The following is a 15,316-nucleotide window of genomic DNA, read 5'->3' as shown; positions in this document are numbered from 1 at the left end:
CAATTTTCTCTCATATTTCTTATTAACACCGTCGGCTTAAATAACCATTTTACAGAATTGTACATGGAAAAATTGCGAGTGATTATAGGGATTACAGAGTTTACAAAATTTTGGGACTTATGAAATATTTACAGGATTTCTTCTTAAGGTAAAAAATCTTAAAAGAAATTTCAACACAAATAGTAACAATATTCTTGAGTTTACAATATCGTTAATGTTTCTTGTATAGTTTGATACAATAATAAAAATATAAGATATATAAATTGTATTAATATTTGTAGTGGTTTTCAACCCAAACTCTAGCTACTATGTCCAATCTTAAAGTGTTTTCACACTTTGGAGCTCAATCCACTATTGGAAAAACCTAATGGAATTTACAATAAGATAGCCTTAACAAATGGTTTCATGAAATTGCCCTTCATAGGCCTTTTATAAACTCGATTTGGCCACACAAGCCCCCCAATTATAGTAGCTTAGGCAATCGATGCCTTTACAATAGTGAGTGTCCCATTCACTCAACCTTCAACATACCAATTCTAACCATCTAGCCTATGTCAATAAAGTGGAGATACATGTTTACGGTGTGCACATAATAAACGCTTCTTATGTAGGTTGATATTACAAGAAATAAATAATTAAAAATAGTGAATCCAACCTTAGATGCCTGTAAAGGTTATAGGAATTCATCTTATATTGTTACAAATAAGAGTACCACCGATCGACGGCTGAGAAAAGGACGGATGAACTGTTTCATCGCGCCCGTTCTTGAGTTTTCATCGTCTACCTACCTCTTTGCGACCGGGCGTTTTATTTAAGATTATTCACCGGTAAACTGTTTCCAATTTCGCTTCTCTTTTACATCTTTTCTGATAAGAGCTTCGAGTTTCGACCTCGGCGCGAAGGAAGGCGCAACGTGGGAGGGCAAAAACGGCCGCTATCCGAGGCCAAAATGGCGATCTGAGTTTTTTTTTTTCCTTGCTCGTGTAATTAGGTGATCCGTCACTCTCTTTTCCAACCATGGATGAATCTGCCAGCAGTCTTCCTACCAGTCATTTGCTCGGCTCCGTTCCAGTATGTCATGTGTTATATTTTCTGATAGACTATTACATGCGTATTTTGTTATTTCATTTTTCAATCCCCACTGTCCTCTTTTGAAATAGGCATTATCATCCGTAAATTTTAGTTTTTTTTTTTTTGTTTTGTTTTGTAAATGCTTAGTAATTAAGCTACTGTTCGTCCACTCTATGAAAATTGATGACGAGAATTTGGATCATCTAATTGAAGGCGAATTTTCTGAAGTTGGAAATGCCAGTAGTTTCTTAAGTAGATGTAGTCATTGTTTACGGAAATGCCTATTCCAGTTTTATGGACGATTTTGAGAAGAGGTTTCATTTCTGCATGTGCCTTTCTTGATATACTTCTGCGCAGATTAACCATTTTTGCTTCATTCTTCATTCTTTTCTTTTACTTCTTACCATTATTGTTGTTGTTGTTGTTGGAAAAGTTCTGGACCTAGTTTCTGCTTGTCGACCTATAGGTCCCATAGATTCGATTTTTCGTGTCCTTTTGAGTTTCTATTGCTGGTCAAAACCGAATTAGCTGGCAGAGATTAAAAAAAGTCAAGTATCAGAATGTTGTATATGCCAAATTTAACTTATTGCGGAAGTTCGTAGGTACAGTATTTGTGTGTCGAGCAATCACTCTTAATTGGCCTACAGAATTTCTGGTTGCATTGTGTTTTTTTCATTGCTGTCTGGTACTCTTTAACCATTAAGTACAAGAGGAAAGAAAAAAGGAAAAGTTTATAAATAGTCAACTGTTATTCTGTAGACCTGAGACCTTTAAGTAATAGACATTCTTACACATTTAATTGGACTAAATTTTACTAGTGTATGTCGAGAACATTGGTAGTATGTCAGAATTCCCAAACATTGCCATTCATAATTCAATTAGAGAGGAAAGTGCTTAAGGTAAAATCATTTGTGAAAGGCAGATAAGTGGAAGTAGGGCTTCCTGAACTTTGTTCTTAAATGATATGTTGCAACTCTGTTAAGACCAACCGCACGGCCTTATACAGTTGGAAATGCTTGTTTGATTTCTTGTTTGACTATAGATAATCACAATCAACTATGCACTCAAAATTCGTTTGAATGGAGGAGAAATTATAAAAAAATACATCTCTTGAGGTTATTTACTCACAAGTTGACAGCAGGGACATGATGGCCATCAGTCCTTGAAACAACCTTTTAATGGGAGTTAACTGTAGGGCCTTGTCTATTTTTCAAGGCTTAGGATTTGAGGGGGCCTTCCAGAAACCCTTGCTGTGAACCCTCTGGGTTCATGTTAATGAAGGAAAGTTAAGTGCATCTACATGTAAATTATTCACCAGGACTTGTACCAAAGTATGTATTCATTAATTTTCAAACAACAATTATTTGCTTATTCAAACAAAAACTATCCAATAGTTTACCGTGATTTGTGGTGTAAAAGTTCATCCATGTATTTATTAATTTAATTAGTTTTTAAGAAAGAGAAAAGACAATTTGGGAAAACTTAGAGATAGTTTCTTCTATTTTAAACATTTATTTCGCTCTTATGACAAGTCCTAAAGTTCTATGATTCTGTAAGTAGACCTCTGTTCAAATGCTAATATGTTGCAACTTATCTACAGGCTGTAATTTCTGATGAAAGGAAAACCACCCCCTATGAAGGTACAAGGATCTCAATATAATTTTTTAAAATGGGTTGTTTCCTTGTAATGATGACATGATATTATTGTCTGATTTACATTCTAAAAAATAAAAATTATTTTCTGATTTCAGCCTTGAATCACAGCCTGTGTCTAGAATGGTCCTGAATAATTTGAGCTGACCCACTTTTATTTACTCCATGCTAGACCAACTTGCAGTCTGCTAGTTTTAGGTTTTGTTTGTCATCCAGTAATCTTCATCTGTTTGCCTAACTACTTGCAGTCCCAGAATCAAATTTGCAAATATTTCCACCCGCCAGTGGAGGATATCATTCGCCTGGTAGTTCAAATGGTATGATACTTACAAAATCCTTTTTCTTTCCGGAAGTTCAAGCATACAGTTTTTTAATTTATATTTCAATAAGAAAATTCAACTTTAAGATATATATTGTGGTATATTTTTCTTTTTCCTTTTTTCGAAGAATTTCTCGTAACCTTTTTCATCGTTGGAAACGTCATAAAGCATGATTTGCTGTCATGTGTGTGGTTGCTGATGAAAGTTAATGTGCAGGATGCTGTAGATGCTGGAACTTTGATTTAAAAGATATGGTGGTATTCCGTAAATTTTCATTTTATAAGATATAATCCCCATTCTTTCTGCACTCACCTTTTTTTTTTTTTTTTTTTTTTTTAAAAGTTACTTTACATACAAGAATGCTATTGACTTCATTTTCTTTACCTCCATTTTTATCTTTAAAAATTCATAAAAAAGAAAAAAATCAAATAAATTTTAACTTGAATGCTTGAGATAATAAATAATGTTAGAATAAGAAGAGATCAATTTTTAACTCATTTCATTTGAACTGGATGCCTAAATTTTAAATTGGGTACACCTGAGATTATATGGTCTTCGGTCCATACTTCTTTTTTTTAAAAAAAAGCATTTCAGGAGAAAATTATTTGAAGCTCTGTATATCAATGTTTTTTTTTAGAGGAGAACCTAAATCTGTTGTATTGTATTGAAAAATGCATGGTTCAGGGGCATGGTATCATTTTTTGATTGGTTATATGTGATGGCTTAAGGCGCTGAACCATGATGTAATATGCTTTCATTGCCATAGGGCTTCCTCTCTGGCAACTGCTGATGAGTGGGATTATTTTCTTCTGGAACTTCAATGAAACTATCTCCAATTCTGGATTATTATACAGTGGGTAGTTTTGGAGAATATCTTTGGCCATTTACTGTGGCGATTAGCTGCTATTGGTTATACAATAGATAGGTCGTGTAGTGGTTGTCCCAAATGGATTTTCATTTAACCTGATTTGGATAAGATAGAGCACAAGCCTGGTCTTGGTTATAATGCTTTCTTTCTTATTTTGAATGTGTTAATATATACATTTCCTGAAATGAGAAGACAACACAGTATGTATGATATAAGGAAATTGCACCATCTCATGATATATCAATTTGCAAACATGTCTAGTCGGAGTTGATTTAGATCCATTGGGTCTAAATTGGATCCCAGATTTGGGCTCGGTATGCGGTTGGTTCAAAATGAGAATCTGAACTTATTTAACTTAGTTGAGGTCATTAGTATCCATCGACACACAGTTAAGGTGTTTGTTTGAATTCTTCACAACATTCATTTACTTCGTTTTTATGTTGAGAAAAAAATGAAATTTTCAACTTCAACAAAAGGGAGGACAATTTTTGCCAATGGAATGCTAGAGAGGATGTTTGTTGGTTCTAACAGGTTTTGACAGATTGGAGCTGTTGTACTGGTTTTGAACTTTTTTCTTCTCATAAAATTCTATAATAACCTTCTTATGATAAATGACATTGCTAAAAAAAGATATTTTGGAAAGTAAATGACACCGCTGGTAACTCTTGTTACACTTGCATAAATTTTGTGCTTAATGTAGAAAAAATTGCTGTCATTATGATTCAGTGGTCCTTCCATTTATCCTTGTTCCTCTCAGCATATGTAGGTGGAGAAGACCAGGGCACGTTTAGTTGGAAGGGGGTTTTCAGCATCTCATCATACAAACCATATTTCAATGTGGATACTGATGTTGTTCTTGATAGAATCAAGAGTTCACTATACCCCCTCAATGCAAGCTTTTTTTCCAAGATTGATGAGAATCCTGACCTGTAAGTTTTTCTCCTTTTGTAACTTGCTTGTTGTACCTAGCTTCATGTTTGTCAAACATGATTGTTGTTACCGATGTTATTGATGTTCTTTCAAGGTATGGCCCACTTTGGATCTCCACCACATTGATTTTCATGTTTACTGCCCTTGGAAACTGTGCTACTTATTTTATGGACAAAAGAACCGACAAAAGCACAACGTGGACCTTTGATGTGAGCAAAATAAACGTTGCAGCTGGTGTTAGCTATGGTTATGTAGGTGCAGTTCCTGTTGCCTACTATTTCTTGCTTCAATATCTTGGATCAAATGCAAGTCTCATACGCCTCTGGTGTATGTGGGGGTACTCAATGTTCATCTTTGTGATTGCTTCGGTAATAGTCTGACCTGAACTGCTTTTTGTCTTTTAAATTTCGGAAGACCTTTTTTTGGATGCATTTTCACAAGGACATGTGAAAGGTTAGATTTGATACGAGCTCTTCGTAATGCTGGAGAATCGGCTGGGAGATTGTGCCATCTTTCACATTTACTTCAACAATCAAACCGACAATCCTCCCTCCCTCCCTGATCCCAGTCCCTCCCTCCACACATGACCCTACAAAAGAAAAAAAAGAAAAAAGTGAGACTAATTATAAGGACACAAACCAGAAGGGTATCTGATATAGAACCCAGAGGCTGGGGTTTGGACAAATGTGGGAGAAGGGCGAGGTGGACGAATTTGGGACTGAATTACACTTAACTAGCTAAGAACTAATAAAAGAAAGGCCTAGGGTTTTCAATAAAACCTACTTAAATCTTAGTGAAATTGAATTTATTGTATTCATTACTCACGCATAACATCAATTTATATTTGATTGCCATTGTTTTCCATTACGAAATTTTCAGATTCTGCTGCTTATACCTGTCGAGTTTGTGAGGTGGATCATCATCCTGCTGGCTGGATGTGCATCAGCTTGCTTTGTTGCAGTAAATCTGAAGTCTTACATTGTAGGGGCAGAAATGTTGGTAATAGTTAGTGCCTTGGTCTTGCAATTTGCTCTGGCAATCTTCCTGAAGGCTTACTTCTTCCCTTGAGTGGGAATGTCATTGTTTCTTATGGAAAGGAAACTTCAAATTTACTACAGGTGGATTTTGTCTTGTAAATCTCTGTACATCAACAACCTTGGTTTGGATTAACGGGACTGATAATGCTTAACACAAGTTCTGTAAACCGCATTCCATGACTATTTGACCGTTTTAAGAGTTGAACTGTGATGTTGCTTTGATCCTAATTGTTACCTTTCAATAATTAAATTCAATTCATTTAGTTTTAACAATCTAATAATTTGAAATGCGATAAGAGTTGATTTTAATTATATTTTATTTATTGGTTTGTTACTGGGTCCATTTCCATCTCATCAACTTACGTTGCTTTGCTCTGTAATATTTTTTTTTTTTTTTTTTCTTATAGAACGAAAATTAATACCAAGTATGACATTTTTTATTTTTTAAAATAATCATAATTATTTACGTAACCGACGTCTCACTTCCGCTTCCGACCTGGACCGTCTATCAATTTTCCCCAAGGACCCACCTCTTTTCAAGCGGCGTGACGGTGTCGTCTGGATTCTAGAACCACTCTAAAACCCAGCTAAACCCTAAAAGAGATACTTCACAAGCTCTGAAGCCGCTTCTCTTCGCAACCTCGAGTCTTCCGACGACAATGGCTTTCTCTCGCGTTCTCTGTCGAGCAGTTTCTGTGGTTTCGCCTTTCGTTACTCGGGTTACTGGGACCCCGACCTCTTGCCGGCCAGCCAATATCTCTTATTTGCTGAATAGTGTCTCTCGGGAGCTTTGCAGAGGAACGGTTGTTGTTTGCTCTCGTAATTTCTCTTCACTCGCTAAAACAACAAATTCAGATGCTAACCTATTGAAGGTCATTGACTCTGAGATCAAATGCGCAGAGGAATCAGACGATCATGATCGGGTGATCCCTCGAGGCTCTTCCTTGTTTTCGCTTCATTTTTTCTGATTCTTTGGGTTGTTTTTTAAATCTCTTATTTACACTTACTTGGTTGTATATTTAAATCTCAATTTGTGCTCAGGTTTTTGCCGCTTACCTGATTTTCACGAACTTATTTCTTATCTATGCTTCAGTGGTAGAGATGTTACACCTTTCCTTTAATGATTTCGATCTTTATCTGGTGTGGTCTCCATGATTTTGTTGATTTACTTGATCGAGAAAAAAAAAAGTCCTAGTTTCAGAGAATAGAATGAGTCTAAGTCTTTAGTTGCCAACGGCGTCAAGAATTATTCTATTAACTGATACGATTTAATGGTTAGAAATCTACGTATTGTTATTTAAACAACCTTGAAATATTGTGCTGGACGAACATTAGAATCTGTTAAAATTTGTATTCTATTCCCAAAGATCAAGTAATATACTTTCTAGATGTTGCTTCTGCCATTGATGTATCAACTGCTTGTTTTGATTTTCCTCATGATAGGTGGAGGAAGTTCCAGGGGGTTTTCCTTTCACTATCGAAGATAATCCTGGTGACCAAACTATAACTCTAAAGAGAGAGTACCAGGGAGAGACCATCACTGTGGAGGTTCACATGCCTGACCTTGTTACTGGTGAGAATGACGAGGATGATGATGATGATGGTGATCAGAATGATGATAATCCGAACCAATCTAGCATCCCATTAGTTGTCAGCATTTCTAAGAGTCAGGGGCCTATTATGGAGTTTAGTGTCACGGCCTTCCCCGATGAAATTTCAATTGATGGTTTGTCTCTTAAAGAACAAGAGACTTCTGAAGATAAACTAGCATATGAAGGACCAGACTTTGCGTAAGTATTGGCTTTATAAAACAGAAGATTTGTTTATCTGAAACTTGTTGGAGATATTATCTTTACTTGTGGTTTGTTTTCTTGAAGGGATTTGGACGAAAATCTACAGAAAGCTCTCCACAAGTATCTGGAGATCAGGGGAATTAAACCGAGCACCACAAATTTCCTGCACGAGTACATGATCAACAAAGACAGCAGAGAATACTTGAATTGGCTACAAACAGTGAAGAAGTTCGTGGAGAAGTAATAAGCAGCACAGAAATGTCATCCCGGCAAACTTTCATTGATGTTTCTCTTTGCCTTACCTGCTATACCGACTCCATGATATGATAATTTGATAATTGAATGCATCTTTTACTAATTTGCAACCGTCAAATGGTTTGAGAAAACTTATCCTTGATACGAAACCCAACGTGGAAGAAAATATGCTTTCTTGTGATGAGTTTGGGATTGTGTATTTGGAAATTTTATCCTAAAATTTCTCTTGTTCTTTGAAGGATTTTGTTATACATCCTGATATTACTTTTAGGTTATATGTAATAGAGAGAGAGAGAATAATAGTTTTAGTGGAATACTCAACCCTCCCCCTTGACCTTTTATTTATAGATGAGAAAGGTACATAAATTATAAGTATGCCCTTCATCCTAGAGAGAGTAAATGAGAGACACAAATTTAAGATTATTACGATAATACCACTCAACCTTGTTTATGTCTTTAATCACTCCCCCTCAAATTGGTGGTGAAAAAAATCGTATAATCCTAGTTTGGTATATGTGGTAGAGAGAATTTTGGAGTTGACTGACTTCGTGAACATATCAACAAGTTGTCTATGAGTTGATACATGTTTGAGGCTTATCATTCCTGCTTGTAGCTTTTCTCTCACAAAGTGATAGTTCACTTCAATATACTTAGTTCTTCGTGAAACACTAGGTTGGAGGGAATGTAAATTACTATTTGATTATAAAAATAGAGTTCCGTAGGGCCTTCTTTGTGGAATCCTACTTTAGTTAGAAAAGATTTAATCCATAGAAGCCCACTTACCGTATGTGCCATAGCTTTGTATTATGCTTTTGTACTGGATCTTACATCCAAAATCGAATAATCCTAGTTTGGTATATGTAGTAGAGAGAATTTTAGAGTTGACTGACTTTGTGAGCATATCAACAAGTTGTCTATGAGTTGATACATGTTTGAGGCTTATCATTCCTACTTGTAGCTTTTCTCTCACAAAGTGATAGTCCATCTCAATATACTTAGTTTTTTTCATGAAACTCTGGGTTGGAGGGAATGCAAATTACTGTTTGATTATAAAAATAGAGTTCCATAGGGCCTTCTTTGTGGAATCCTACTTTAGCTAGAAAAGATTTAATCCATAGAAGCCCACTTACCGCATGTGTCATAGCTTTGTATTCTGCTTTTGCACTGGATCTTACATCCACACTTTATTTTTACTTGTCAACGTAACAAGGTTGCCTCCAACTAAAGTACAATATCTCGAAGTAATTTTTTTTTCATCTGGTGATCCGACCGAATTTGCATCGACAAAGCTTTCAATATTAGGATGGCCATGATATTTATATAGGAGCCCTTATCCTGGTGCCTTTTTCAAGTACCTGAGAAACCTCTCCAATGTTTGCCAATGAGTGCATATATTTCTTGACCATACTGAAAGCAAAAGAAATATTTGGTCTAGTCACAGTGAGATAGATATGCTTGCCAACTAGCCTCTAGTACTTGCCAACATCAATTTCTTCTCTCGAGCCAACACATAGTTTTGTATTTATTTCCATGGAGGTGTGAGTATGTTAAACACCTAGCCAATTTTACCCAAAAGACTGGCCTGTTAGGAGTGGAAGACATAGGTACTTAACTCAGGACCATAACATCACACCCCACCTTCGCGAGCCGATGACCACAACTGCCCACTCTAGCGATAGCCTACTCTAACGATGGTCCACTCTAGCGATGACCCACTCTAGCGACACTGGCCGGACCTGGGTTAAGTTCCTACGGCCTACTAGTAATTTTAATCTGGCCTCTAGGTCGCCCCCTCCGAGATTCGAACTTACGATGTGGGATCCCACTTTGATACCAAATGCTAAACACCTAGCCAATACTACCCAAAAAACCAGCCTGTTAGGAGCAGAAGACACAGGTACTTAACCCAGGACCATAACAGAGTAGGACGATATCCCATCATTCCTGTTTCTTCAAGCCAGTCAAGGACATATTTCCTTTGTGATAAGATAATACCATGTTTGGACTAAAACACCTCAATACCAAGAAAATACTTAAGAAGTCCCAAGTCTTTCATCTTGAACTCATTGCATATCTTGTTTTTTACTTCACTAATGCTATCAGAATCACTACCTGTTAGAATAATATCATCCACATATAAAACTAATAGTACAACTCCTTTATTAGTATGCTTGACAAATAAAGAACGGTCCATAGATCACCTTATGAACCCAAAACCAATCATAGCTTGACTAAACTTATCAAACCAAGCCACATATAATGATTTTGTAGGATGGCATACCAACTCCCCCTCAACTACATATCCAGGTGGTTCTTGCATATAAATTTTCTCCTTAATATCGAAATTGAGGAAGACATTTTTTACATCTAGCTAAAAGACAAACCATCAAGAATGAGTAACTAGAGATGATAAGAAACGCACCGAGTTGAGCTTGGCAACAGGGGAATTTTTTTCCTCCTAATCAATCCCATAATACTGGGTATAACCTTTAGCCACAAGTCGAGCTTTAAGGCAGGCCACCATGTCATCCATATTTTTTTTGATAGTGAAGACACATTTACAACCTACCATCTTTTTACCAAACGGTAACGAAATAAGACACCATGTTGATTCTCTTAAAGAGCTATCATTTCTTCATCCATGGCTACTTTCCATCTTGGATTCTGAAGGGCATCCTGATAAGATTGAGGAATATCAACAGAAGAAATGGAGGCAAGAAACTGACGACAAGATGGTGATAACTAATGAGTAGATAAAAACTGAGCAATGGGGTGACAGGTAGAAGGTTGGATGCATGCCCTAGGTTTTTTCCGAATAGCAATAGGCCGAGTATCAAATAAAGGACCAAAAATAAGGGGCGGGGAAGGAGAACTTACCTTAGATGAATCTGTAGACTCCACAGGTGTATTGTCGGCCAATGCTTCAATACGGCCATGAGGTGCGATGTCATCAATTGTCACCATTGGTTTAGGAAACTCATTAACAGTAGAAAAACCAGGTGGGGCACCAGTGGATGAACAAAAGGACTGATCCTCAAAGAATATGACATCACTTGAAACAAATAATTTCCAAAGGGACAGATTGTAATAGACATATCCCTTATGAGTAAGAGAGTACCCAAAAAAAAAAAATATTAAGTGCCTTGGGATCCAATTTAGTAGTATGTGTGAAAGTATTATGAACAAAATAGGTATATCCAAAAACTCTCAAAGGAAGATAGAACAACTTATCACCAGAAAAAAGACACGAAGATGGTGTTTGTTGACCAAACACTGAAGAAGGTAACCTGTTAATAATATGACATGCGGTGAGAAGGGCATGGGGGCTAGTAGAAATGAGGTATATGCCTATGATGGAATAGAGCAAGAGCAACCTCAAACTATCAAAGGAAGATAGAACAACTTATTACCAGGAAAAAGACACGAAGATGGTGTTTGTTGACCAAAAACTGAAGAAGGTTATATTAATAATATAACATGTGGTGAGAAGGGCACGAGGGCTAGTAGAAATGAGGTATATGCCTATGATGGAATAGAGCATGTGCAACCTCAAGAAGGTGTCTATTTTTTCTTTCGTCCACACCATTTTACTGTGGTGTGTAGAAAGAAGAGGTTTGGTCAGTGATGCATCTGTCCAAGCAAAAAGTTTGAAAGTCTGAGGACAAATATTCCTTGGCAATATCGGAGCAAATAATTTTTAAGGTAGTGTTGAACTGGGTAGACACCATGGCACAAAAAGACTTAAAAAAGAGGTAAAAATTTTGATCTCTCTTATAATAGGAACAACATGTAACTCGGAAGAAATCATCCATAAATGTAACGAAATACTTAGATCGGGAAATATTGGAGATGTCCATAGGGCCCCCATATATTAGTATGAAATAAAGAAAATGGGGTAACACTCTTGGTTTCACCACGAGGAGAATAAGTCCTCCGTTGGTGTTTTCTCACCTGAAAGCTTTCTCAATTGAGACTAGAAATAAATTGTTACGTAGTAAGAATCTATTTGAGTGATTAAGCGGAAGAATGTCCTAACCTATTATGCCATTGAAGAGTCGTATGTTGAGCACTAGTGGTAGCTTTCAATGCTAGTGAATCAAGATAATAGAACCCCCCTTTTTCACGGCCTCCACCAATTACCTATTTTGTCTTCAGATCCTAAAGAACGCTAGAAGTGGGAAAAAAAAGTGACGGAACAGTTGAATTTTCCATTAGTTGACTAATTGATAAAATATTTAATGGAAACTCACTAACAAATAAGACATCTTTTAAATAAAAAGTGTAGCACAAGTAGACCCCCACCCCTTGTACGTTGGTTTAGGATCCATCTGCTATGGAGGCAAACTTGGCAGGTAAACAAGGAGATATAGAATTTAGGAGAGTATCATTACCTATTAAGTGCTCAGAGGCTCCAAAGTCAATAATCAAGAATGGAGAAGTACTGGAAACCACACCTGTCAGAGAAGTAGCAGCAATAGAAGATTTCTTGTTGGAGGTGGTCTGGATGCTTGGATAATCCATCTGATGCTTTATCTTCTGTAGTAGTATAAATTCTTTGACAGAAACAATTTTTATCATAGTACGAGTTGACACCGGTCAGTGAGTAATAATCCAAAGTAATAACCTAGCCAAAGTCAAGAATGTAGCAGATAGCAAATATCAGATAACAGCTTTGACAATCAGTGAATGAGTCAAGTTGAGTCACATCGAGTAGGGTAGAAGACTCAGACGGAATGAAGTGACCAACTTGAGATGACCGAGTCAGGATGACTCGTGAGTTTGAGTTGACTCCGTCCGAGCTGACTCGTGTTAACTCGCGCGGGTTAAATCCGAAACAACAAGAACAGAATCACGGTCTTAGCTCGAGCGTATCAAATTCTTGGTGATAATTTAAGGAAATAGAACAGTATCATCGTCTTCCAGCGATTGACAGCAGAGAGAAGCCGAGCAGAAGAAATCAGATGTAATCGAAAACTTTACGAACAACACCCACGTAATGCTGTCAATTTAGCAATTTGCCAGCGTAGACCATTCCATCGTTGCTGAATCCCTGAGTCGGATAAATCAATATCTTGACAATGCCAACCAGCAGAGCAATCAGCATGGTTCAACAGAGTGATCAGTAGACAACAGAATCACCGGGCTGAGTCAGGCAATATGGATCAATATGGGTGGTGTCAAATATAGAAAACTTCCAGGAAGACTTCTAGCAGAATATGAGCCAAATCTTGCTGCCAAGTCCAGCGACTTCCGAATACTCTGTTGTTGGGAAAAAAAACACAGTTGTAAGTTCTCTCTAGAGATTAGATGAGATCAAGGTCTCTCTGATTGCTTTCCTCTATCTATTACAAGACAGACAGGGATTTTATGAAGAAATAGCAACGACGTGCTTTTTGGGTGAAGAGCCAGTGGCACGCAGTGATCAAATTCCCGACATCAGCGTGAACAACAACGAGTTGGTATCCTTTGTTATGTGCGATGATAAAACGGTAATACACGGGATCAGGTTCCAATTTCTGATCAACAGTGATGAGTTGAAAGTAGGAGAACCTTGTTATGAAGCGACTCCCGCGTAAAAAAAAATCCGCATCAAGTCTAGCATCAAGAGAAAAGAGTAATTCATCAAACCTGCTTGTGCGTTTTAATACAAGAAGGCAAATTGTTGTGTTTCCGAATATGAGACTAAGGAAGCTTGGCGTTCTTAACTGACAGGTAGGTTTAGAATGAATTGAGCAAAACTGAATTAGTCAACTGATGCAGGAGATGAATTTTAACCACATTACTCAATTCATCTCCTGATATCGTTAGTGGAGCACTACCATTTGATTCATGTTGATGAATCAAATGAACCCAAAAATCATCTCCACGGTTTAATTTTGAGAATCCGAATTCCACAATATATTGTGAATCATCCAAATGAAGCAGGCACGGCGCTTCGAACCCTCGTCGATTTTTTTTCCGACTCTCTCCCGCACCTTCCCTCTCTGTCTCCTTCTTCTCTCGTCTCTTCTTCCTCCGAATTTTTTTCCTCTCCCTCTCTCTCTCTCTCTCGCACTCCCTCTCCCTCTCGGCCTCCCACTCCCTTCTCCCTGTCGCTACTCTCTTGTCCCCCAAAATAACTCCCAATTTCATTTGTTTTCCTCCATTTCGATTTTGATTTTCTTCCAAATTTGACATTTTGGCATCGATTTTTTCAATTTGGCTTCGATTTTCTCCAAATTTTGTGGCCCTACAGATGGTGAAACACAGATGTTTTGTGAGATAGTGGTTGCACCCAGGTATACAAAGAAAGGTCTTGAGGTCCTCCATGGAAAATAAAAAATCCTACAAATTCTTGAGGCAAAAAAGAATGAGACTGGAAAACTTTCACTCAAACAGCTTGGTGGGGGCTGGTTGGTGCAGGATTCTGATGTTTTCGTACCTCAAGATATTGAAATTAATGTAGTCTCAGAAAAAGAGTCCAAGAGAAAGCGTGCATCATGATGCAGAGTTTGTATGGCTGTGTGTTAAGCATGTGAAGAGCAATGCCATTGTCTGATGTATTTGCCAAATACTTTTAGAGTTTTATTAAATGTCAATTTAAGAAGGGATGAATAACTCATGATACTTGGTAATTTGGGTTTTGTGTAGAATAATTGCATGCTAGGGATGGGTAGTGGACAGCCAAACCGGTTGGAAAGTCTAAGAATAGATATGAGGAAGGCAGGAGAAGAGGCTAAAGGAGCAGCTTTGGCTAGTGATGCTTTTTTTCCCATTTACTGCTTGTGAGGATTTCTTATTGTTTAACTAATTTCTCTGTTGTAGCTTGGAATGATACAGTGGAGGAAGCATGCAAGAGTAGGGTTGCAGTGATTGCAGAGCCTGGTGGAAGTATCAGAGATGGAGATGCCATTGACTGTTGCAACAAATATGGGGTTTCTCTTCTCTTTACCAAAGTGAGGCACCTCAAGCACTAGATATTGTGAGACACTGCTCTAGATGCCCACTTCTGCACTTCAAAGCAAATAGTGGTCAGGTTGAGGCTTCAGCAGCCATTTTCAAAGGCTAGATAAAAATATTTAATGTGTTTTATGGTAACAAGGGAACAGGGGAACCATGTAGAGGTTTGAGAAGTTGAAAATGCTACTTGAATTGTTCATAGAATAAAAATAAATTTTGTATTTCCTCTGAATGTGTCTTTCGTTTCTCAATCCTTGACCTATAATGGCCGCTTTAGTCTAACTTCTACATGTATATTTATTTATTTATTATTTTTATTAAATTTTATTACTATATTAAACTAGATATTTAAATCTGGTAAATAAAATATAGTTACAGTACGCATTTGATCAATTAATTATTTTTAATTTTTTGGAAATATATTATTAATTAATACCATGTAAAAACTTC

General features: G+C 37.1%; 3 protein-coding genes across 3 annotated transcripts; 2 read left to right on the top strand and 1 right to left on the bottom strand.

Annotated features, from left to right (window-relative positions):
- Nucleotides 1-827: 827 nt before the first annotated feature.
- Nucleotides 828-6,091, top strand: LOC137942072 (uncharacterized). Its single transcript, XM_068787752.1, has 6 exons — nucleotides 828-1,071; nucleotides 2,672-2,711; nucleotides 2,973-3,041; nucleotides 4,670-4,841; nucleotides 4,937-5,210; nucleotides 5,722-6,091. Exons 1-6 carry the CDS (start codon nucleotides 1,018-1,020, stop codon nucleotides 5,908-5,910), a joined length of 798 nt encoding a protein of 265 aa, XP_068643853.1. The 5' UTR covers nucleotides 828-1,017; the 3' UTR covers nucleotides 5,911-6,091.
- Nucleotides 6,092-6,458: 367 nt separating this feature from the next.
- On the top strand, nucleotides 6,459-8,131 carry LOC137942063 (uncharacterized protein At2g39795, mitochondrial-like). The gene is made up of 3 exons (XM_068787741.1): nucleotides 6,459-6,802; nucleotides 7,323-7,669; nucleotides 7,757-8,131. Exons 1-3 carry the CDS (start codon nucleotides 6,539-6,541, stop codon nucleotides 7,914-7,916), a joined length of 771 nt encoding a protein of 256 aa, XP_068643842.1. The 5' UTR covers nucleotides 6,459-6,538; the 3' UTR covers nucleotides 7,917-8,131.
- A 556-nt stretch (nucleotides 8,132-8,687) lies between these two features.
- On the bottom strand, nucleotides 8,688-12,505 carry LOC137943052 (uncharacterized). Its single transcript, XM_068788749.1, has 13 exons — nucleotides 12,319-12,505; nucleotides 11,879-11,900; nucleotides 11,070-11,307; nucleotides 10,805-10,954; nucleotides 10,577-10,648; nucleotides 10,350-10,385; nucleotides 10,209-10,298; nucleotides 9,961-10,097; nucleotides 9,644-9,802; nucleotides 9,436-9,509; nucleotides 9,283-9,334; nucleotides 9,058-9,109; nucleotides 8,688-8,942 (listed from the first exon to the last, which is right to left on the bottom strand). Exons 1-13 carry the CDS (start codon nucleotides 12,503-12,505, stop codon nucleotides 8,688-8,690), a joined length of 1,524 nt encoding a protein of 507 aa, XP_068644850.1.
- Nucleotides 12,506-15,316: the final 2,811 nt, after the last annotated feature.

Source organism: Aristolochia californica, unplaced genomic scaffold (assembly GCF_029961685.1).
Source record: "Aristolochia californica isolate CCGP_79_NKW_82.1479 unplaced genomic scaffold, dmAriCali1.0.hap1 SCAF_10, whole genome shotgun sequence".
Taxonomy (NCBI): Eukaryota; Viridiplantae; Streptophyta; class Magnoliopsida; order Piperales; family Aristolochiaceae; genus Aristolochia; species Aristolochia californica.
Note: the sequence above shows the minus strand (reverse complement) of the source record. Positions and strands in the feature narration are given on the sequence as shown.

What these genes read in the sequence shown, in the direction of transcription:
- LOC137942072 (XM_068787752.1), top strand. Translation starts at nt 1,018, where the DNA reads ATGGATGAATCTGCCAGCAGTCTTCCTACCAGTCATTTGCTCGGCTCC. An exon ending in GAAAACCACCCCCTATGAAG is followed by an intron (nt 2,712 to 2,972) that starts GTACAAGGATCT and finishes AACTACTTGCAG; the next exon opens with TCCCAGAATCAAATTTGCAA. An exon ending in TTCGCCTGGTAGTTCAAATG is followed by an intron (nt 3,042 to 4,669) that starts GTATGATACTTA and finishes TGTTCCTCTCAG; the next exon opens with CATATGTAGGTGGAGAAGAC.
- LOC137942063 (XM_068787741.1), top strand. Translation starts at nt 6,539, where the DNA reads ATGGCTTTCTCTCGCGTTCTCTGTCGAGCAGTTTCTGTGGTTTCGCCT. An exon ending in AATCAGACGATCATGATCGG is followed by an intron (nt 6,803 to 7,322) that starts GTGATCCCTCGA and finishes TCCTCATGATAG; the next exon opens with GTGGAGGAAGTTCCAGGGGG. An exon ending in TATGAAGGACCAGACTTTGC is followed by an intron (nt 7,670 to 7,756) that starts GTAAGTATTGGC and finishes GTTTTCTTGAAG; the next exon opens with GGATTTGGACGAAAATCTAC.
- LOC137943052 (XM_068788749.1), bottom strand. Translation starts at nt 12,505, where the DNA reads ATGATAAAAATTGTTTCTGTCAAAGAATTTATACTACTACAGAAGATA. An exon ending in AGCCTCTGAGCACTTAATAG is followed by an intron (nt 11,901 to 12,318) that starts GTAATGATACTC and finishes ATTTATTTCTAG; the next exon opens with TCTCAATTGAGAAAGCTTTC. An exon ending in TTCAGAATCCAAGATGGAAA is followed by an intron (nt 10,386 to 10,576) that starts GTAGCCATGGAT and finishes GGGATTGATTAG; the next exon opens with GAGGAAAAAAATTCCCCTGT.